Consider the following 23590-nt stretch of genomic DNA (forward strand, 5'->3'; position numbering starts at 1 on the left):
AAAATTTAAACCTTTCATGCTTTAAAGGCACCATCAAGAAAGTGAAAAGATTACCTGCAGGATGAGAAAATAAATAACGACAAATTATATATCTGATAATGGACTTGTCTCTAGCATATGTAAAGAACATTTAGAATGCAATAATAAAAGATAATCCAATTAAAACACAGGGGCAAAGGATCTAAATAGATTCTTCTGTAAGAAAGATATGGTCAATAAGAAAATGAAGAGTTGCTCAATATTATTAGTAATCAGAAAAATGTAAATCAAAACCACAGTGAGATATAACTTCCTACTCACCAGGATGGGTAGAATCATAAAGGGTGGTAAATTGTTGGAGAGCTTGTGGAGAAATCAAAGCCTTTAAGTGGTATCAGTCACCTTGGAAAATTGTCAGGCAGTTTCTCAAAACATAGAGAAAAGATGGAGTTTCTCAAGAAATAGTGTCTACCATATGACCCAGCAATTCCACTGCTGGCTATATATCAAAGAAAAATGAAAATATAAGCTAACCCTAACTATAAAAATATTTATAGCAGCATTATTACTAATAGCCAAAATGTGAAAACAACTGAGCATTCATCAACAGACAAATAATAAAACAAAATGTGATCTACTCATACAATGGATATTAATTATTTAGCTATAAAAAGAAAATCATACAAATATATGCTAGAGGTTAGACGAACCTTGAGAACATTATGCTGATTGAAAGAAGCTGGTCACAAAAGTTCACAGGTTACATTGTTATGGGCCAGGCTAGTGGGCAATGACCAAACAGACCCATTTTACCCTGAGACTCCATATCATGTAAGAAATGCTTCTCCCGTGGGAAAGCCCCTCCTCTGTGCCCATTAATAGTTACCTAGCATAGTACTTGGCAACACAAAAGAGCAATACCTATACAATGTACAATTGTTCTCTTTGGTTTCTATTTTTCTTGGACAATGTATCTTATCAGAGATTGATTGTCTAGACGTTAGTAACCATTCTCTAACTTGTTCTCATCTAGGGTCGTTTTGACCCACTTCCCTTCTGCTGGCTTGCTGCTATGCCAACCTGGAAAGTCCCGTGGGAAATACCAGTGTACCCACTGCATGTCTCACTAACAGCCCAGTCCAGCTTCTGTACCTGCTTGCTTGCAGCTACGTCATTCCAGATGTGGTTTCTGAATACTCTAAAATGCTCAGGCTCGGGGCTGCTCCTTGCAGAGACAGTTACGGGTCCTGTAGGAAGTAGTTGCCGGCCAAGGGGCTAAATAAAGACTCTTCAATTTAGACAAAACTAGGACTTGGTGTGTTTTCTGAGCAAACTGCCCCACAAGAATATTATTTTATTCATATTAAATTCCAGAATGGAAAACCTATAGGGATAGAAAGTATTCCTAAAAGGTCTGTGTGAGCGAGGAGAATCGGACGTCAGTGGGTTTTAGCTCAATCGGATGATGTTCCTTTTGATGGTGATAAAAATGTTCTAAGATTGACATTGGTGATGGATGCAAATATGAATGAATTTACTGAAAACCATTTTACTAAAAACCAAATATACTAAATACCCATTTTAAATGAGTATGCTGTGTAGATTATATTTCAATAAAGTAACAGTAAAAAAAAAAAAAATCTCTCTACCTCCCAGTTTACCAAAAATACAGGAAAAAGAGACAAAGGAACCAATTAAATAATGTCACAAGGAAGCAACTGCCAACTGCAGGGAATTCTACAGACAAAAGTTTCAATTAAAAAAAAAAATCGCTGGTATAGAAGGAAAACAGAAAGAAAGCTGCCATACAATAAAATTGTGTCAAAAGACAACAAAATTCAAATGCATACCACATTTGGATGCTGATTCCAACAAGTTCATAATAAAAAGAACATCTCTGAGACAACTACAAAAAATGAATATGGACTGGGTATTGGGTGACGCTGATGAGTTACTTTTAGTTTTGTTGGATGAACAACGACATTGTAGACCTGTTAGGAAGGCTCTAGAGGTGAACAGGCATGCTGAAGTTATTTACGGGAGACATGGCGAGGGGTAGGCTTTGTGCACACTACAGAATACTTTGAACATGCCCTCCTTTGTCTTCCTTTCCACTCTTTTTCTTTCTCCAATGATCAGTCCTAAAGGGAAGCAGGATATCCATGCTTTGGAGAGTGGAGGCAGCCACTCAGACCCACGTGGGGTTCAGACAGTAGGAAGAGAGGGTGCCCGGGGCAGGGCGGACCAGCACGGAGTATCTGAGGTCAAGGGGAGAAGGAGAAGGCTGCACAGCCAAAGTGGGATGTCAGAGTCTGAAGGGGGAAGGGGACATCTAGGTGAGAGGGGGACTGGTGTGGGGTGTTAGAGCATGGGTGGGGTGAGAGCCCCGGAGGGACAGTGGGACAGGAGCAAGGGTCTCCCAGAGGAGGGGCGGCAGGCAAGACAGAAGAGGGCTTCCATACAGAGGCCTAGACAAAAAAAAAAAAATCAAGCTCCCAGGGGTGATGGGGTCAGGTAGCTCACTGCTGGGGACGGGAGTTATAAATGTGGAAGAGGAACTATAATGAACCCCGTGATAGGAAATTGGAATTGGAAGACTTGCTGTAAATGACATAGAAATAAATGTATATTAATGCAAATTGTGCGTGGAGGATGGAGTAGGTACATGTGTGAGGTGGTGGGGGGGGATGTATATGAGTGTGTTCCTGGGATGCATGTGTGTCTGAGAGTGTTGCATGTATGTCCACGCACATGTGTGTGCAAGTGTATGTGCCCTAACTCTGTCCATCAGGAGGCCAGGGCCAGCCACACCCTTCTCTGGGCTGATAAGTGTCTCCCGCAGGCCAAATGGACCTCTGCTCCTTCCAGTTGATTATCTCAGGAACTTTGTCCTGGTGATGAGAAGAGGACCACCACAGTCCCCAATAAGGACACCTAGTGCCCCATCTCTATCTCTAACAGCCAGCGCCCTCCTGAAGGAGCAGGAGCACTTGGGAGGAAAGGCTGAGAGCAGAGAAGGATGGGCCCCTGGGTCTTTTTGTATTAGAAAGAAAGAGGTGCTCAAACAGTGACCAGGACAGAAGCCAGCTTGAAGCCTCAGATTAGAGCCCACCAAGTAAAGACGGAAACCACGCCCACACTCACAAAATAAATAGTGGATGGAACCCAAGGCTCGGCTAGGAACTAGGGCAGGTCTCAGGGACAGAGGGAGAGGAGTGAGTCTCCAGTGGGGCCGCCTGGCAGACGCCCCCTGAGTGTCCAGAATGAGCGCCATCTGTCATTTCCAGCTAACGAGAGGCCCGAGAGGCCTCATTTCTGTGAGAAAGCAGCAGGAGGCATCCCCTGAACCAGAGTGGGCGTGTTGGCCCGCTTTCCGTTTCTTCAACAAAATATCTGAAATTATCTACTTAAAAGGAGGAAAGGTTTATCTTGGATGGTGGTGGCAGAGGGTCCAGTCCATGGTCACGTGACCCTGGTGGCCTTTGGGCCTGTGGTGAGGGAGCACACCACGGTGGGAGCACCTGAGGGAACAAAGCTGCTCCCCTCCTATGGTGGCCAGGGAGCAATGACATCCAGGAAGGGACGAGAGCCCAGCAGCCCCTTCCAGGGCCACAAGGCCCCACCTCCAACAGCACCAGAGGCTGGGGAGCAAGCCTTCAGCACTGGGGCCTCTAGGGGACACTCCTGACCCAAACCAGCAGCGAGGGGGCCACCAAAGAGCGCAAACCGAGAACAGCCCCAAGTGCGAGATTCGGAACAGAACCCTTCTGCAATAAAGGACCATATTGGCAACCACTGGGGAAGCATCACGGGATAGAGCTACATCCATGTTCACGTCTGGGTTTCGAGGGCTGCTCTGCAGCCGTGAAGGACAATGTCTTTGTTGGCACTCAAGGTTGACGGAGTGTTGGGCCGAGTGGCTCTCCAATGATTCCAAAGGGAAAAAAATTTCTTTTGTCCTCTAGACTCTCAGAAAATATTCCAAAGAGCCAAGGGGGTGAGATACAGGAGAATCCCAAGGTCCAGCAGGACTGCCAGGCCCCCTGGGATAGAGAAGTCGTGAGAGGCCACTGCCCAGGGCTAAATGACAGAGAGAGAGGAAGGATCCACATGTTTAAAGGCACAAAACAACCACCAGGCAGACGAAAACTTGTCAAAAAGGGGAAGAAATAGAAGTGACGTAAATTTAAGTTGTCCCTTTGCAACATAAAGAAATGACACCTTAAATGGTTACATCAGTGGATATAATGATTCAAGGAACGTAATGTTAAGTTAAAAATAAGGACATGTAATAAGTGAGCACATTCCTTTGGGACGAGGCAGGATCCCTGTCAAGGGAACTTTCAGAGAAACTGCTGGCAGCGTTTTCTCTCCGAAATGGGGGCAGGGTGAGGAGGGCAGGGTCGGGGTGCAGAGCTGCTCATTAAGTGCTTTTCTGCTGTGTCCTATTTGGGTATATTTTTGGTGTCACGTTGATAAAAATGTAAAAGGTATATCGCTGAGGTCATTCTGAAGGGCAAACACTCCGTGGTCCTTCCTGCCTTCCACAGCCACCTGTCCAGTTGGGGTTAATGGGCGGGGAGGGAGGATGACACGTGCCACCTCCCCAGCAAGGCCACGTAACACACAGAGGTGCTGAGCTGCCACGTAACACACAGAGGACTTGGTGCAAGTCAGGGCTGAAGCTGTGTTGGGTGAAGCTTCTGAGAGTTCAGATTTTACTTTTTCCTGTAGCATAGCCCAGAGTGACTGAGACCAGGGGAACTTCAAAACAGCAAGGCATTAAGTGGAGGGGGGTAGGGGACTTTTTAAAAGGTGTCATATAACTGGGCATGGTGGTGCACACCTGTGATCCCAGCAGTTTGGGAGGCTGAGGCAGGAGGATCACTAGTTCAAAGCCAGCCTTAGCAACTTAGGGAGACCCTTTCTCAAAATAAAACATAAAAAGGACTGGGGATGGGGCTCAGTGGTTAAGGCCCCCTGAGTTCAATCCCTGATACAAAAAAAAAAAAAAAAAAGTGATATATAATCAATTTATGGGGTACCATGTGATATTTTGATCCATGTACACATTGTATAATGATCAGATCAAGAAAATTAGCACATCTATCACCTCTCATGTATCATTTCCTTATGGAAAAGCATTCAGAATCCTTTTTTCAGATATTTGAAATATACAATGCATTACTGTTAGCTAGCCACCCTGCTGTGCAATAGAACCAGAATTCATCCCTCCTGGCTGTGACTTTGTTCCCGTCAGCCAGACTCTCCCCTTTCTCCCTCCCCTTCCTTTTCCCAGCCTCTGGAAACCACGATCCTACTCTCTTCTTCGAGATCAGTTTACTTGGATTCCACACGAGTGAGACCACAGGGTATTTGTCGTAGTCGTAGATGGACACAATGCCTGTATTTTATTTATTCATTTTTATGCACTGCTGAGGACTGAACCCAGGGTTCACACGCGCTAGGCAAGCGCTCGACAACTGAGCTACAACCCTGGCCCCCAGAATCTGTTATTTTTCTTGGGCGGGGGAGGGGTCTTTTTGATAATGGCCATTCTAACTGGGGTGAGATGATATTTCCCTGTGGTTTTGCTTTGCATTTCCCTGATACGGAGTGATTTTGAGCATTTGTTTACACACCTGTTGGCCATTTGTGAGTCTTTTTTTTCCTTTTTTCTGAGAAATGTCTATTTAGGTCTTTTGTCTAATTTTTAATTGGACTTGTTTCCTACCGAGTTGAGTTCTTTATGTAATCTGGGTATTATTATGAAGAGTTTGCAGGTTTTCTCACCCATTGTCGGGTTGTGTCTTCGTTCTGTTGACTGCTTCCTTTGCTTTTTTTTTAATATTTATTTTTTAGTTGGACACAATACCTTTATTTTGTTATTTATTTTTACGTGGTGCTGAGGATCAAACCCAGGGCTGCGCACATGCTAGGCTAGCGCTCTACTGCTGAGCCCCAGCCCCGGCCCTCCCTTTGCTCTTCATGTCGACACTGCCCATTTGTGTGGGGTGCCTTTGCTATCTGTGATTTTGGAGGCTAATCTAAAGAATCCTGTTTTTTTAAGTCACTCTCGGGATAAAAGAAAAATCTAGTAAATTTGAGAGTGGACTGTGGCTGCTGTTTTGTGATATAAAAGCCCCAGTGTGTCCTCTTACATGTGCAATAACCTGAGACCGTGTGGATGAGGCCCATGGAAAGCCCAGTCACCTGTGTGGCTGTGGCACATCCAAATGGGAGCAGGGTGGCTGCCCTACTGTGCTGTCCTAAGGGATGAATCAATGGTGAGTGACTCAGAGGAGAGTTTTAGACACCCAGGCAGACTATATGATTCAGAAGATGTTGAAATTTTTTAAAAGGTGTGTGTGGGGGGTGCATTTCCAACTGCATCTCATCCAGTTTTGATGGACTCCAGTCACCGCACGTCCCACCTGCTATTTTAGGGTCACCAGGGACACTCAGAAGCTGCCACTGCTGACCTTGTGGCCCAGGTCCCCAGTGACCTCAGCACACAGGGGGAGGCTCCGCGGTTGGCAGACACTGGAGTGAATTTAGATGCAGAACTGTTTTGCAGCCTTCCGTCTCGGAGTAATCTGTTCTGCCAAGTTCCCTCCTTTATAGTCAGGGACCGACCAATTACCATGAAAATCAGATGAATAAATATTGAAGAGAATGTGTTCAGCGTCTATTTTGGTGTCCTCACAGCAAGGAAGCGATGCACATTTTTAATTAAGTCTTTCATTTCCATTTTCTTTTCATCTAAAGCTATCCTCCATCGGATCAATTTAACTCGATAATCAGACCCAGATAAAAGCCCCCCCAAAGAAAAGCCATTAGTAGGTTTGACTTAACAAATGTTCTCAGTGGCGCCACACATTTCTCCTCCAAAATTAAAATACATGAAAACTTTGAGTAATGGCTTCTGTGGACACCTGGCTTAACCATGTGACTATGATTCCATTTCCTCAGATTCTACATCATCTTGAAACTGGTTTGTGAATTTATGATAAATACATTATTAGTCGTGCATCTCTCTCTCTAAGTTCTTCTTTGGCCCTTTAAAGACGAAATGGAAAAACGTGATCATCTTTGTTCTATATAATGACATATTTAGCTATATTTTCGCATTTGTGTTTTTTAATAACCTAGATTTTCAACTGAAGTGTGTAGATTCGAATAGAATTGCTTGAGTATTTTCTTTCCTATTTTCTTTTAGTTAACCACAACGGAATCACTAGATGACCTAAGTGGGTAGAAAGAACCCTGGGCTGGTTCTAGTTAGAAAAATCTTGCTTGAAAGTCTTCATCGGTAGTAAGGTGTGACCCTCATGCCCCTGTATACATACATCCCTGTAACCTCCCTGGATTCTCAACTACTAACCAGGAAAAGCCCAAGTTGATCAAGCATTTATCAAATGCTTATTGAACACCTACTGTGTGCCAGGGACCATTCCAGTTGCTGGGGGTGGACAATAAACAAAGCCACTACCCTTATCAAGACCAGAGGCTAGAGGAAGCAGAGAGGCAAATAATAAGCAAATTAATAAATGGGTACCAATGCTTGCTTGCCATAAATGCATTAAAGCCCAAACAAATCAGAACAAAGAATCAGGAAGCACACCGGGAAGCAAATCCATCAGGGAAGAGTCTCCTGATAAGCCACCTCTGATTTGGAGAAAGTCTGGACCACTCTAGGAAGCAAGTATGGCCCGTGATCTTGACACCCAAACCAGATGAGCACACACAGGCGCAAAAGCAGTAAAGACAGTTGAGAGTGACGTCACATCAGAGTCTTCAAAAAATCCTAAAGAAAATATGAGGTATCCAAATCCAACAGGGAAGGTAGGTTTAGGATAGGATGCAACATCAGAAAGACCTCCCTGTGGCAGTCTTACATGGATGGATTTAAGAAAAACATCACACTATTATCTCAAAAGATGCTAAAGAAGTATTGGATGAAGTTCAATACCTACATATGATAAGAGTTATTAGGTAAATAATATGTATAAGTTCCACCAAAGTAGAGATTTTTCTATTTAAATTGGTTCACAGATACAGACCAGGTGCCAAAAGTTGATGTCTGGAGTTGGTAGTTATTCCGAGCACATTTGTTAAATGAATGAATGAATGAATTCCTTTAGGTTGAGAAGAACAGACCACTAAAGGGCTACGGCAAACATCCTTAAGGGAAAGAAACCTGCAAAACATTTCCTTGCATTTGAGGTCAGGTGAGGGCGAACCCTCCTGATTAATGCTTATTGCTGCACCTAGTGGTAGATCAGGGGCCAGGATGGGCCCTGGAAAGCAAGAGACAAGACTCCCAGTATCTGCAAAGGCTGAGTGCCAGGGAGCCTGCCAGAATCAGCAAAATCTCTAGGCACAAGATCCCTCCACATTCCTCTTCCTACAGCAGTCATTGTGAAGAAAATGTAACTAAAAATAACATACTACTTACAACAGGGACTAAAACTAGACACTTCAGAGATAACCTAACAAGCCGAGTGCAGTGGTTCACACTTGTAATCTCAGCAACTTGGGAGAATGAGGCAGAAGGATCACAAGTTCAAAGCCAGCCTCCATAACTTAGTGAGGCCCAAAGCTGTCTCTAAATAAAATATAGAAAAAGGAGGGGTGGGATGTGGCTCAGTGATAAAGCAGACCCGGGCTCAATCCCTGGTTCCAAAAAACAAACAAACAAACAAAAAACCAAACAAAGGGAACAGAAGAACTGTCTAGATAGACTTTTAAAATTCTCTCAAAGAATATCTTAAAGTCTGAGTAAGTGGTGCATCACATCACGGGGTGATGATCTAGTATTGAAAACTGGCTGTTCTTTGCCAAATTAATCTATACATTTAACGTAAGTCCTATCAAGATCCCAGCATGTATTTTGGGTGACTGATTTTACAAACAAAATAAAGAAGAATGAATGTTTGAGAACATGCTTGGACCATTCTGATAAAGGAAAGTCAAGAGAAGGATTCACACCACCAGATATCAAGACAGCTGCCAAGTCCTAACAGGGAAAAGAGCACAGTTCTTACACAGGAATAAATAGTCAGGTCAATAGAATGAGGAGTCTAGAAATAGACCCAGGATGTCAAGAACTCAGTGTGTTGTAGAAGGAACTTTGGTATGGCAGAGAGACGATGAATAATTTGGTAAATGGCAAGCAAAAAAAAAAAAAATGGACTTACTATAATGAAGACTTAAAAATTTAGGGTTTCCTATCTCATATCATATTCAAAGGTATTTCCCATTGAAATTAAAACCTAATTGTGCACAATAAAACTATAAGGCTAGAAGAAGAGAAATAGGAAAAAATATAGAACACAGTGCCTTTGTGATTTGTGGGTGAGTAAAAATTTAAAACTCAAAACCATTAGTTCCAAGGGTAAAAATTGATGGATTTAGCATTCCAAAGAAAGACTTCTATTTGATGAAGAACCTCACCGGCAAAATGATCAAATAAGCAAAGAAGAAGAAAGAAGGAGAAGAAGAGGAGGAGGAGGCACATGGAAATTCTACTACTGAAAAACTCAAAAAGAAAGTCAAAAGAAAAGAATGGGAACAAGAGCATAACACTTACAGGAGACAGACCTGTTCTTGGCTAATGATAAGCAATCAAAGAATTGCACATCTGGCCATGAGCTAGGACTTTACTCCTCACTCCTACCAATTAGCAAAACTAGACAGACTCAATCTAAGGAAGACTGAGGATGTAGGGTCCCCCCCACCACCAGGGGTGCACCTCAGCAGCCCAGCTAATCTGGAAGCAAATGCAAACCCTGGTGAAATTAAATATGCATTTCCTGTGACTAAAACTTCCACTCCTGGCATATGCCCCAAAGACACTATCCCTGGGATAGAGAGAAACACGCATGAGGGTCTTACACAACCTTCTCCAGAGACTTTAGTGGGACTCAAAATGCGCATCTGAAGGTCCTCAGGCAATCCCCCAAAGTGACGATCCGAGGCACAGAAAGCACCCTTGATACAACTCAAGAACCTGAGAGGAAGGAAGGAAATGAAAGAAGATCTGGGGAACACCACGTTCATAAATTTCTAAAAGACATGAACACAAAATATATATTTTTACAGATGACATCTATATAAAAAGTCACTACAGAAAATAGACCTGGAAGGAAATGGTCACATGTATTATATTCCATGCCTGGGAGGTGGTTGTCTTGGTGGAAGAGAAAGAGGAATTATGCAAACAGATGTGTCAAGAATGCTGAGAGCTGAGGTATAAGGCCCCTCAAGTGACCCCCAGCCACCTGCACCCGCCTACACACAGAGGCTACGTTCAAGTCCAGATGAAGACTGAAGCTTCGTTCCTACCTGTCAGTCACTTACGTAATTCTACCTTGCTTTTGGTTTTCACTGCATAAGAAGTTTTAAACAACAGTTCTGGAATTTACTCAGCAGTTGATTCAGTTGCATTTAGTGCAATTATTTGGAGTATACCCAGGGTGAAGTCCAATCTACTTATTGATTGGATGATGATCAATTCAGCCAAACCCACACAATTATCCAGACACGACTGTACAGCCAGAAACAGTCAAACTCAGCCTCACTGGGCATCACCTCTTGCAGAGGAAAAAACTAGAGACTAATTGGTGGGGGTTTTGCTTACTGTTCAGCACTTTGGCGGCCTACAGATAAAATCTCAGTGACTGAACTTTCAGGAATTTTTGAGATAAATATTAAAATACCAGAAGCCTGTGCTTCCTTGTCTGTTATGCATGTATCAAGAAGAAAAATGTCCTTTTTACAGATTTAGTTTCACCTTTCACTTTTAGATTTTAATTCCAACTGAAGGTACTTTGGAATATGATATGAGACAGGAACCCAACATTTTTAAAGTTTTTGTAGAGTAAGCCAAGGTTCCTGTATCTACTTATCTGAAAGTATAGGAAAGTCAAAACTTTCATCCCGGGCCATGAAAGTTTCCCCAAGTTTTATGACTTGCATGGGCCCTGATCATCGACACCTGCTCTCTGCCTCTGTCCCCGGCACGCACACGTGGATAGGGGACGGAGTGCAGGATCGCCCCCTGTGGTGTCCCAGGGAGTAGAGTTGGTTGAAGACAGGTACAAGCTCATGAGGAGCCCTGTCCCGTGCCTCACCGTGCCTTCAGGGTCCACTAGCAGCAGGTGCTTGGCCTGGCCGTGGTGCATGCCCGTGAGGACGAAGGAGCCTGGGTTGGTGGTGCTCTCTCTGACCAGGAAGTCTCCGTCTTTCTCCAGCAGCCCCTCCGCCTCCTTCCTACTCATCTCTCCTTGGTACCAAGGCTCAGCATTCAGTTCCTCCAGCATCTTGGCATCGGGGACTCTGGGTGAGACGGGGCTGATGCACTCCACGGAGGCTGCCTTGCTCAACACGGGCCCCAAGGACTGGTTCCTGAGCGCGTCTTCAAAAGGCTCTGCATCAAGGACATTGGCCAGCAAAGAGTCAGGCAGTCGCCACAAGAGCCAATGATCAAAGTACCACGTAAGAGATGAAAATGCAACCCCCCCCCGCCCCCGCCCAGGGTAGGAAAACTAGAAAGGAAGAACTGGCGGTAACATATCAAGACTTATCATACCCAGTAATCACAAGCACAGCCCAAATGTTGGCGCGACTCCCTCGGGGGTCTGTTCTCCCTGACAGCTGGAAGTTCTACTTTGTGCCAAGGATTCAAGTTCACCCTTTGTCTAGCTAGATGGTAGGACTTCGTCGCTGCACACTACAAGAGGCCATACATAGCTCATTCCCTCCAATTTCCCTGGAATATCAGTCATGTTTCTTAGTAAATTCCAAATCAAAACTTGCTAATACCAAAGCTGAAAGCAAGTTATGCAGCTTTGATTCCACGTGGATCCTGAGCCCAACTTACCAACGGTTACTTCAAAATCTTTGGGTACCCCTTGTGTGACTTCCAGGATAGGAACTCTAACTCCCCTTGACCTTCATTTATTTCCCCACCACAAAGGGCTTGCTTGAATTCCTGACACCACGCTGAGCTGTATCCCCCTTGAAACACACTTCTGCCTACAAGGTGGCTGTGGATGGGCAAAGTGCTGCTCGAGCAGCAGCAAAAACCAGTGACCAAGAAAGTAGACAGAAAAGTCTAATTCAGTTTCAACATTCCGTTTTCCAGTAAGGTGGTAGGTACCAAAGCACTCTGGAAAATGAGCACAGGTGTGAAACAGGTGTGATGATCCTAAATCATCACACATCACATTAGGATCCCACTGCCCACCCAGGGAGCTGTGTGCAAGCACCACGGAAGAGGAATGCTGCTCTCCAGGACACAGCTACCTCTCCAGAGCCCCATGTTGTTCCTAGGACACAGCCCATATCTTTAAGGATTCAATGGGTAGTGTCAGATAATCTAAATTTGGCAAATATTAATGGGGGAATACAAAGAAAAGAGATGAATATGTGAAACCAAAATTAGATCTTTTTTATAGCTACTAAGTGTCACAGGTTTAGGGAGGAAAAGAGGTTAAAATGATAGGCTAAGATTAGGTCTGTGGGTTTTCCTCTTTTGTCATCTTATCTGATCACCTGGAGTAATTGGAAATTTGTGTTATATTATTTCTGCTTCATCTCCACCTTTGCTATCTTCTCCATCAGCAGCAGCATCCCATTTGTCCCCACATTCACATTGGTCAGCACAGTCATCATCAGCACCAACATGATCTCCATGCCATCATCACCATCTTCATAATTATCTTCACCACTGCCATTACCACCATCATCACAACCTCCATCACCACCATTGCCATCATCACCATCACCATCATTACCATCTTCATAATCACCATCATCACCATTACCACCACCATCACCATCATTGCCACCATCTCTATCACCATCTTCACCATTACCACCACCATCACCATCATTACCACCATCACTATCACCATCATTACCATCACTACTGTTTCCATAATCTTCACCACCATCACCATCATCTTCTTCATCACCACCATCATCACCACCACCACGATCAACACCATTGCCATCATCATCTTCATCACCAACACCATCATCACCATCACTACCATTGCCATCATCATCTTAATCACTACCACCATCATCACCGTCACCATTATTATCTTCATTATCACCATCATCACCATTACCACCACCATCACCATCATTGTCATCTTCACAATCACCATCATCACCATTACCACCACCATCACCATCATTGCCACCATCACTATCGCCATCATGACCATTACTGCCGTTTTCACAATCTTCATCACCACCACCATCATCACCACCATCACCATCATCATCTTCATCACCACCACCATCATCACTACCATCTCCATCATCATCTTCATCACCACCATCACCATCACTACCATTTCCATCATCATCTTCATCACCACCACCATCATCACCACCATCATCATGACTATCACCATCATCACTCACATCACCATCATTACCATCATCACCACCACCATCATCACCACCATCTCCATCATCATCTTCATCACCACCACCATCATCACTCACATCACCACCATCACCATCACTACCATTTCCATCATCATCTTCACCACCATCACCATCATCTTCATCACCACCACCATCATCACCACCATCTCCATCATCATCTTCACCACCATCATCACCATCATCACCACCGTGAGTATCATTTAGCCCTAGTGCTTCAAGATAAACAACACAGTGCTGGCTTATATTTTTAATTACTTTTTAATAGATATGAGCCTCTCTAAGACCCTTTCTACCTTCTGTTCCCTTCTCTGGTTTCTGAAGATATGGAAATTAATTGATGGGAAATTAGAAATTAATTGGTGGAAAAAGAACAGCACCGGCTCCCATTTTCCTCAAAGCCCACCTAACCCAGCTCTCCCCCAAGCTCTGGGGCCAGGAGTCACTGGGAAGTTGACTACGTTAAACAGTAAAAATGGCCTGCCCAAAAATACAATGACAAAGCTACCACTGGGAGCTACGCAACGACCGAAGCGGAGGTAGGAGGGCCACCAGTCTGCTCTCCAGTTTAGGAGTCTGGTTCTACATGATTTGGGCTGTTTTCTCACTTTTTAAAAAGTGAACACATTGGATGAAGGGATCTAAGCTTCCTCTCAGCATTGAGATTCAAGTGTTCTTCTAGCTGAGGTGATTTTTGAGAACATGAGAGTAAAAATGGGAGTCCAATGAGTCCTCAGTCTATTGGCTGAGGCACAGAAAGTGACCCCAGCCTCACCCACATCAGGTACCTGGAGTAGCAAGTACTAGACCAGCAGAGCCTTTTACCCAGGGGAGGTTCTCAACCTCCAGGGTTCTCCATCTCCTCCTCTATAACATAGGGATGGTGTTAGTGATGATATTGTCTACCTCCCAGATCTATATGACAAGCAGAAATCCCATGGTTCACTGCCACCACACTGCCACCTCTGATCACCGCCCATCCCCTGTCTTATCTGGCTGTTCATAACTTGTGAGCACTTCTTACCAGCTGGTGATACACCGCTATTTGTTTAAAACCCATTGAGTGGAGACCATCTATTTGGCTCTCTGTGTATCTCCACTAAATAGAAAAGTATTTGACACCTGGGAAGAACTCAATAAATTTTTGGAAGTAGGTAGGAGAAAAGAGAGAGGAGATGAAAAGAAAACGGAGAGAAACAATGAGAAAGAGAGAGGAAAAAAAGGGAGGGAGAGAAAGAAAATACATGTAAGAGAGCGGTACTCTGTGATTTCTTGTTTATCCGTTGGTCCTGCCTGGTAGACTGACTCTGTGAGTACGGCCCATGTCATCTTTGCAGCTTTGACAACTAATACAACAGTTGGCATTTAATAGCCAGTTAATATTCAAGGGTGTAGATCAGTGAGCACTTTTATTTGTGCATATTGTTCATCTCAATACACTTTCAGGTCTTCAAGAAGAACGTCTTTTCCAGAAAGAGAGGGAAATCGGCTTTGCCTCTTGACTGCAGAGAGGGTTATGTAAGTTCCTAAGCCACAAATGAGCCGAATCGTAGCCCAGAAAAGTGCAGCTAATCACCACCATTAATCAAAACCCTGCTAGCAGGAAATCCAGTCATTGCACAGAGAGCAAATAAAAGTCAGTGTAAAAGGGTAACTTCAAAAGAGAAGAAAGGAAGAGACAAATGGAAACCTACTCATGTCAAAGAGGTCTTTCCGTGGGCTGCTCTCTGCACTGTTGGCCACGGCTGGCCAGGCCTGCGGCGGGATGTGCTGGGTGTTGACATAGGTGGGCACTTCTCCCATGGGGGCTGCATGTGATTTCCCTTCTGGCATAGTGTAGATGTCCAGGGACCCTGAAACAAGAAAACACGTCCCTATTTCTCTTAGCATGGCAACCCTATTCATGCCTCTATAGTGAAACCACCCGCCATTCCACAGAAGGGTTCCTTAAGCCTACCAACAAGAAAATTCTTCCTGAAGATCCCCATCAGCTAAATGCTCCTCTTTTAAGTCTGTCATCCTAGCTGGATCCTGGCTAGGATGTTTCTCTGTCAAAATGGGATCTTCCAGCTAACCTTAGTTGGGTACCATATTGGTTAGGGGTCTCACCAAAGATTCTGGGTCACACTGTCCCCAGGGTCCTGCAAGCCCCACAGCCAGAGATACCCTGCTTCCTTCTCTCCTTTACAAACACTCTAGGATGAAATAACTGAGCAGGAGAACCATCAAGCTTGGTTTAACCACTCTATATTTAAGTGTCAGTGAATGCTTTATAAATTATGAAGTGCCTCCTGGGAAGGAACTGAGACAGTTTCCTTACAACACAGAGCCACCACTGCTGACCTGGATCTATAAGGGAGCCCAGGATGGGTGCATGATGGGGGAGGCCCCTCTTACAAGGCAGTGATGCTCCTCAATTGAACCTCTCAGCTGGTCAAAGGAGTGCTGAGAAGCAGTATGGAGATTCTGGGAAAGCTGGGAATGGAACCACCATTTGACCCAGCTATCACCCTTCTCGGACTATTCCCTGAGGACCTTAAAAGAGCGTACTATAGGGATACTGCCACATCAATGATCATAGCAGCACAATTCACAATAGCTAGACTGTGGAACCAACCCAGATGCCGTTCAATAGATGAATGGATTAAAAAATGTGGCATTTATACACCATGGAGTATTACGCAGCACTAAAAATTGACAAAATCATGGAATTTTCAGGGAAATGGATGACATTAGAGCAGATTATGCTAAGTGAAGCTAGCCAATCCTTAAAAAACAAATGCCAAATGTCTTCTTTGATGTAAGGAGAGCAACTAAGAACAGAGCAGGGAGGAAGATCATGAGGAAAAGATTAACATTAAACAGAGACAAGTGGTGGGAGGGGAAGGGAGAGAGAAGGGAAATTGTATGGAAATGAAAGGAAACCCTCAATGTTATACAAAATTACATATAAGAGGTTGTGAGGGGAAAGGGGGGAAAAAAGCAAGGAGAGAAATGAATTACAGTAGATGGGGTAGAGAGGGAAGATGGGAGGGGAGGGGAGGGGGGATAGTAGAGGATAGGAAAGGTAGCAGAATACAACAGTCACTAATATGGCATTATGTAAAAATGTGAATGTGTAAGTGATGTGATTCTGCAATTTGTATTTGGGGTAAAAATGGGAGTTCATAACCCACTTGAATCAAATGTATGAAAGATGATATGTCATGAGTTTTGTAATATTTTGAACAACCAATAAAAAAAGGGGGTGCTGAGGCGGAGGGAGCCCAGAGTCCAGCTCTTCCATCACCCAGAGGTGGCATAAGAGGTGTTGCCCATGATTGCCTGTGTGGATTGCTATTCCTGTGTTCGCCCTGCCTCCAACGCAGCTAAACAACCCTATCCAAGAGAATCCCTGTGGTGCTCTCCTTTCTGGAAAGAGGGCATCTTTTATACCCGGGGGCCAGTGATATGTTGAAGATGGTTCCGTGTAACTGGCAAGAGTCGGTTTAGGGCTTCTTAAACACCTTGCCAAGAGCCTAGGGCTAGGTGTTGGCCAGCACACAGCCGTCTCCGGGCAGCACGTGTGAGGGGAGTTGGCATGCTGACACTGCTTCCCTGGGAGGCTTCACCTGCATCACCACGAGCTGCGATTCTACTCTCTGCATCCCACACACTATTTCTATGTTTAAGAGGCTATTTCTGGATCCCCTGCCCTAGGTTAAGAAGTGCTATTTAAGGGTACACCTTTGAGCATATTGTGAACGAATCTCCACGAGCTCATTTCAAAAGGAGATCAGAAGCCCCATGAACCACCTTGCTGACAGTCCCTTCCCACTGCAGATGGCAGCAGGTGCTGAAGGGGATAGAGGAACACCCACCATGGTGGTCCCTGAGTCCACACTCCCTCAGGAGGAAGAGCCGCTAGAAAATGAACAATCTGTTTCATGGGAACATATCTGTTTCATGGGAAAACATACTTATTATTTTTCAATAAGAGCTTGAGACTCAAGTTCCAGATGGGGAACTCAGCTTAAGATTCATTTTGCCCTGGTGGGTCGGCTACGTTCTCTGGTCTTGAACCAGCTGGAATAACTTAAGTATATAAAAAAGGACTTATTTGACAACAAACCTGATTTATTTTATAATAAAGTAAATATCTGCCAGAAAGAACACATATATTTTAGCCTCTGACAATTATATCTCTCCATGCATACGTTACATAATACATTTTAAACATAAATAGAACAGAGGTGAACGGCTCATGGTGAAAAAGCACCTGGACAAAATCATATCTTTGGTTATTTCCGACTTACTTCAAGACAGAGCCACATGGTGGCTTTAGCTGGGCCTTGTGCTTTGTTGAGGGGTCAACCCCACAGCTCTCCTTTCACTGGGGTAGAGAAGACATGAAATTCTTTTGTATGAGGAAAAGTTGAAAAACTGTCACTTGGTTCTTGGCACAAATGGTTATAACTAAGGGGTAAATTTTAACATTAAATCAATAAATGGTTAAATTTACATTCCTAGTGGTGTGAGTTGGATCCACCTCACTTAGACCGTGTAGACTCTGTAGCAGGACCACAGAACCATTGGAAGAGATAAGAAAATTTCTGAGAATGGAAAAGGTTTAAAATTAAAAGAAAGACTTCAAGGATAAATGGACAGATTGATGGAGGGATGAATAGATGGATGGAAGACAGCTGTTGGAATGGAAGTATCTGTATTCATAACTGGGAGCAGCCAGCAAGTTCTTAGCAAGTTGTATGTAAGTTATTAGAATTCTATCCGGATACGTCCAAACGATTCCTAGAGAACGTCTGGATTAGAGATAGCTGTATCTACGTTAGATACAGCTAGAGAGCCACACTGAAGTTATTTTTAGTATGTGGCGTGAGTGTGTCATTCGATTGGCTAAGACCTGGCCATGTCTTCCAAAAGCAGGTAGCAGCTGCGTCTGGTCTGGGCCACCCCACAGGGACCACGGCCCACTGGGGAGGCATCCCTCATCCCAAGCATGTCCTGTTTCCCCCGGCCTCACCTTGCCTCTCACCTTGCCTGGAGGGTGTCTGCTGCCAGTCTTCGCCAAATGTGTCTCCCAAGTGTCTTCCCTGGTAATAAGTTTGCTCTCTTCCTGCCAACTATAGACACAAGTAAATATAGAGAAAGAAAGCTTCACCCTCCGCCCCTCCCCCAGCTTGGAAAGCCATAGTGCAGTGGGTGGGACCTTGGGGGGTCATGGCTGTCTCTGTTACGTCCAACTTTCCCTTGATGCCTCCGAGTCTGGCTTAAAATTTGATAGATAAATTCGCGTGGGTGTGAGTGAGAGGCTGCGTCCCGTCCAATCCCACACACAGCCTCCTTGTTTTCATGACATCACGGTCCCTCCCCAAACGTGACTGTCAAGTCAGCTCTGGCCCGTGGGGCTGCGTCACTGCAGCCACATCTAAGATGGGTTTTAAACAAAGAGAGTGTCCATGTGCCACAGTCCACTTCCCATCCAATGCCTAGCACCCACATTTATGTTAAGGGAAACACACTTCCTGAAAACCAGAAAAAAAAAAATTGATGAGAGAAAAAGGCAATCAAGTTGGGTGAGCCTCCAACCCCGGAGAGAATGTGAGACTCACCTGGGCCGAGTCGGGGGCATGGGGTCTGTTTTTCAGTCGAGCATCAAGGAAACCTCCTGGAGGGGGCATCTTGCTGGGAATGCTGTTGTAGTATGGGTGGTCTGGGCCCTCCCCCTCCTCTTCTGTCCAGGGTTCATCTAGACTCTGCATCCTGTTAAAAGATGTTCAAGACTTTCACCAAAGTGGAGCTTATATAGGCAAACCCAACAGACCTAACGTAAGCACCTGCTTGGTTTGGATACGCTTTCAGCATGACCCTCCCTCAAAAAGGTTGATGTGTTAGAGGCTTGGTCCTCGGTCAGCAGGAGGTGGTAGGACCTTTAAGAGGCATAGCCTAGTGAGAGGGTCATAGACAATTGAATAAACCTCTTTTCTTTACAGATATACCGAGCTTCAGGCATTTTGTTATAGTAATGTAAAATGAACTTATAAAGAATCTATTGCCAAGAAAAGAGAATTTAGTCACTGCCTTCTCAGCCATCTATATCTTGGGTATACATAAAAAAAAATCAGATGATAATTTGATCAAAAGTCTGCTTTATTCAGACTTATACCCATTGGAAAATTCCAATCATATTTGATACAGTCCTTTTTGTTCATGTTAATTGAGAAAGAAATAATTTATAAGTAAAGATAACCAGGTTTTCAAGGTACAAGCACATATTTCAATATGTCATGAAATTTATATAGAATTGAAATCAGCTAAAACAAAAAATGAAGATTAAGGGACCTCAGAGAAAATGGCAGATTAAAGACCTTTAAAAATTATCTCTTCCACAGAAGCAACAATAAAACTGTCCAGAGATAAACTTTGGTCAGAAATTACTTTTCCCAAGTTCTGGAAATTAACCAGCAGCTCACGAAACTTGCAGCATCCCAGGGAGTATTTATTTGTTAAAACTTGTAAAAACAGTATCTTCGTGGCATTTTTAAATCACCCTATTTCCATCTCTGTGGTAGCCTGGGAAACCAAGGGTCCTTAATCACAGTGAAAACCAACACCCGGGCAGTCATGGAAGGGCAAAACGGTAGTGAGACGCCTTCAGAGCCCCCATTCCCAGAAACTGACATTATCTGACCTGATTGATCCTTGAAAGACCCAACTCCCAAAGCTGTCCTTTTCTAAATTTATTTTTAATTAATTCATAATGATCGTGTATACTTATGGGGCACAGTGTGGCAATTCAATACATTCATATAATATGATCAAATCAGAGCAATTAGCATTTTCATCTTCTAAAACGTGATCATTTCTTTGCATTTGCTAAAGCTGTGTCTTTATTTGACCTAATTTGGAGCTCACCCAAAGAGACAAAGGGTCTCATCCCCAGGGCACTTGTCAAAAACCATTAGAGGTGATTGTTCAACATTGTGGCTTACTGAGGCCGTGGGTGACATTTGGGTTGAACAGTAGATTAATCAAAAATTTTGAAAGGGGCTGGGGATGTGGCTCAAGCGGTAGCGCGCTCGCCTGGAATGCGTGCGGCCCGGGTTCGATTCTCGGCACCACATACAAAGATGTGTCCGCCGAAAACTAAAGAATAAATATTAAAAAATTCTCTCTCTCTCTCCCTCTTTCTCACTCTCTCTTTAAAAAAAAAAATTTTTTTTGAAAGGAAAAGCTGGCAAGAGAGTTTTTGTAGGGATTTTAACAAGCTCCAACATATTTCTGGGAATTTAGAAAGCCACATGCGTGTGTACGCCTAGGGTGGTGTGCCTGTACAAGACCAAGGTGAGAAGCCCGAAGCTCTCACCTCTGGCTGACCTTGACTCTGAGCAGAAAAGTGAAGGTTAAGGCAAAGTTCTCAACTGCCTGGCTGAAGGTTGAAGGACTGCCCCGACACACACACACACACACACACACACACACACACACACACCCATCGTAGAGACTGGGAGACTTAGTGGTTCCAGACATTTAAGGAAACACGTCTTCAAGCATTAGCAAAGCAACATAGCTAGCCAAGCATAACCATGGTGGATGTATATGACACAGAATATAGACTTCACAAACTGGGTAGAGAAAAGTCACTGAAACAAGCAATCACAAACAACAACAACCACCACATTATATCATTTAAATTTCCATTTTTAATAAAAAATTATCTGGCATATGAAGAAACGTGAGATAATAGCTTGTATATAGGAAAAAAATAATACATGGAAATGGTCCCAAGGAAACTCAGACTTTGGACTAAGTAAACAGACTATAAATTAACTACCTTAAATGTGGTGAAAGAATTAAAGAGTTTTTAATTTAAAACTTATTAATTTATAATTTAGTTTTTTTAAACTAAATTATAAATTAATAAAAAAGCCAAACAGGAGAATGATGTCTCGTGAGATAAGGAATATTGATATAAATACAAAAAGAATAAAAATAAAACACATTCTACAGTTGAAAATTCTAATAACTGAAATTTTTAAAAGATCACTCAAGGGTATTAACAGCAGGTTTGAGCAGGCAGAAGAACAAGGACAGGACTTAAATATAGGTCAACTGAGATTAATTAGTCTACAGCACAGAAAGAAATAATGATTAAGGAAAGTGAACAGATCCTCAGACACCTATAGGACTGCATTAAGCATATCTATGTTCACATAATGAAATCCCCAGGAGAGCGAGACTGAGGAGGGCAGAGGGAAAAACATTTGAAGATATAATAATGAAGAAAATGAAGACATTTGAAAAAAGAAAGGTCAATGGCAGAGGAAAATCCTGAATCTTCAGTAATTGCATTCAATATAAATGCATTAAACATTCCAACAAAAAGTCAGAAATTGGCAGAATTGATTAAAATATGATTTGACTAAATATTTTCTATGATAGACATAGACACTTTAGAAAAAACAAAGGGAGAAATAGACAATTTAACAATAATACTTGAAGACTCTAATATGCCACTTTCAAGAATAGATGGAACAAGTGGAAAGAAGATTAAGAAATAGAACCTTGACCAATATAATAAACTAATTGGAGCAAAGAGACATTTACAAAAATACTCTGCCTAACAATAGTGAAATAAAAGTTTTTCCTCAAGTACATATGAAATGTTCTCCAGGAGAAACCATATGTATGTTAAACTATTAAATGACCCTCAAAATTTTTAAAGGACTAAAATCCTAAAAAGTATGTTTTCATATGTTTCATATGTTTTCAAAATATGTTGGAGCTTGTTAAAATCCCTTAAAAAATGTTGAAATCAAAATGAAAATAATAGGAATATTGCAGGATTCACAAAATGTAGAAATTAACTTATTTCTAAATAAACATAGATCAAAAAAGAGATCACAAGAAAAATTAGAAATTTCTTTGCAATGAATGAAAATAAAAACAACTCTCCAAAAGTTATGGAATAAAATAAAATAACTGCTCATAGGGAAATACCTATAGTAAAAAACCTAAAGATAAAGAACTCAAATTAATAACTGATCTTCCACCTTAAGAACCAGAAAGGAAAGAGCAAACTAATCCCAAAGCAATCAAGAGGGAGAAAATACTATTAAAATAGAAATAAAGGAAATGAACAACAGAAAAACAACAAAGAAAATTAATGAAACCAAGAGTTGGAAAGATCAGCAAAACTGTCAAGGATCTAACTAGACTGACCAAGGAAAAATTATACATTATAAAAATTATAAAATCAAATTGTAAAAATCAGAAATGAAAGAGAAGATAATACTATCAACCATACAGAAATAAAAAGGATTATATGAGACATGACAAATAATTGTATGCCAACAATTTTGCAGATAGAAAAATTCAAACTATTAAAACTGACTCAAGGAGAAATTAAAAAAATAACAAGATTGAATTTGTATCAAAAAGTTTACCCTCCAAGAAAAGCCTGGAAACATAATGAATTTCAATAAACATTTAAAGTAAAATTAACAGCAGTTCTTCATAAACTCTTGTTAAAAATAGGCAAGGAGGCAACATCTCCAAACTCAATCTATGAGGTCAGTAATACCCTGATTCCAAAACCAGACAAAGACATCACAAGGAAAAAAAAATCTATATCAATATCCCTTATGAATATGGATGAAAAATACTAAATTATTCCTAACAAGCCAAATTCAACAACATGTAAAAATAATTATACACCATGACAAAGTGGGATTTATCTCAAGAATGCAAGTTTGGATCAACATTAAAAAAAATCAGCTGCTGTAATATACCATATCAATAGAATAAAAAATAAATACCAGATAGTTATCTTAATGTCATAGAAAAAAAGAAAATATCCAACACATTTGCATAATGAAACACTAAAATAATAATAAAACACTTGGAATTGAAAGTCATTTCCATTAAACACATCTATGAAAAGCCCACAGCTCACATCACAACTAATGATGAAAGACCAGCGACTTTCCCTTAGAGCTGGAGCATTACAACAATGTACCCTCTTGCCTGCTCTATTCTTTATATTGAAGATTCTAGCCAGAGAAGTAAGATAAGAAAAAGAAGTAAGAGGCACTTATATTAGGAAGGAAGCAAGCAAGCTAGCTAGCTGTCTTTGCAGATGACTTGATCT

The 23590-nt window shown here is 42.5% G+C and overlaps 1 protein-coding gene across 1 annotated transcript in view; it reads right to left on the reverse strand.

Moving 5' to 3' along the window:
- Shc3 (SHC adaptor protein 3) overlaps nt 1-23590 on the reverse strand; it is a 168116-nt gene that overhangs the window by 23872 nt on the left and 120654 nt on the right. Inside the window, exons 8-11 of the mRNA XM_076837083.2 lie at nt 19053-19203; nt 18476-18563; nt 15138-15296; nt 11115-11410 (exon numbers count right to left, since the gene is read on the reverse strand). Of these exons, the coding sequence (XP_076693198.2) occupies nt 11115-11410; nt 15138-15296; nt 18476-18563; nt 19053-19203 (694 nt within the window). The remainder of the gene's footprint in view (nt 1-11114; nt 11411-15137; nt 15297-18475; nt 18564-19052; nt 19204-23590) is intronic.

The sequence above is a fragment of the Callospermophilus lateralis genome, chromosome 17, assembly GCF_048772815.1.
Source record: "Callospermophilus lateralis isolate mCalLat2 chromosome 17, mCalLat2.hap1, whole genome shotgun sequence".
NCBI lineage: Eukaryota > Metazoa > Chordata > Mammalia > Rodentia > Sciuridae > Callospermophilus > Callospermophilus lateralis.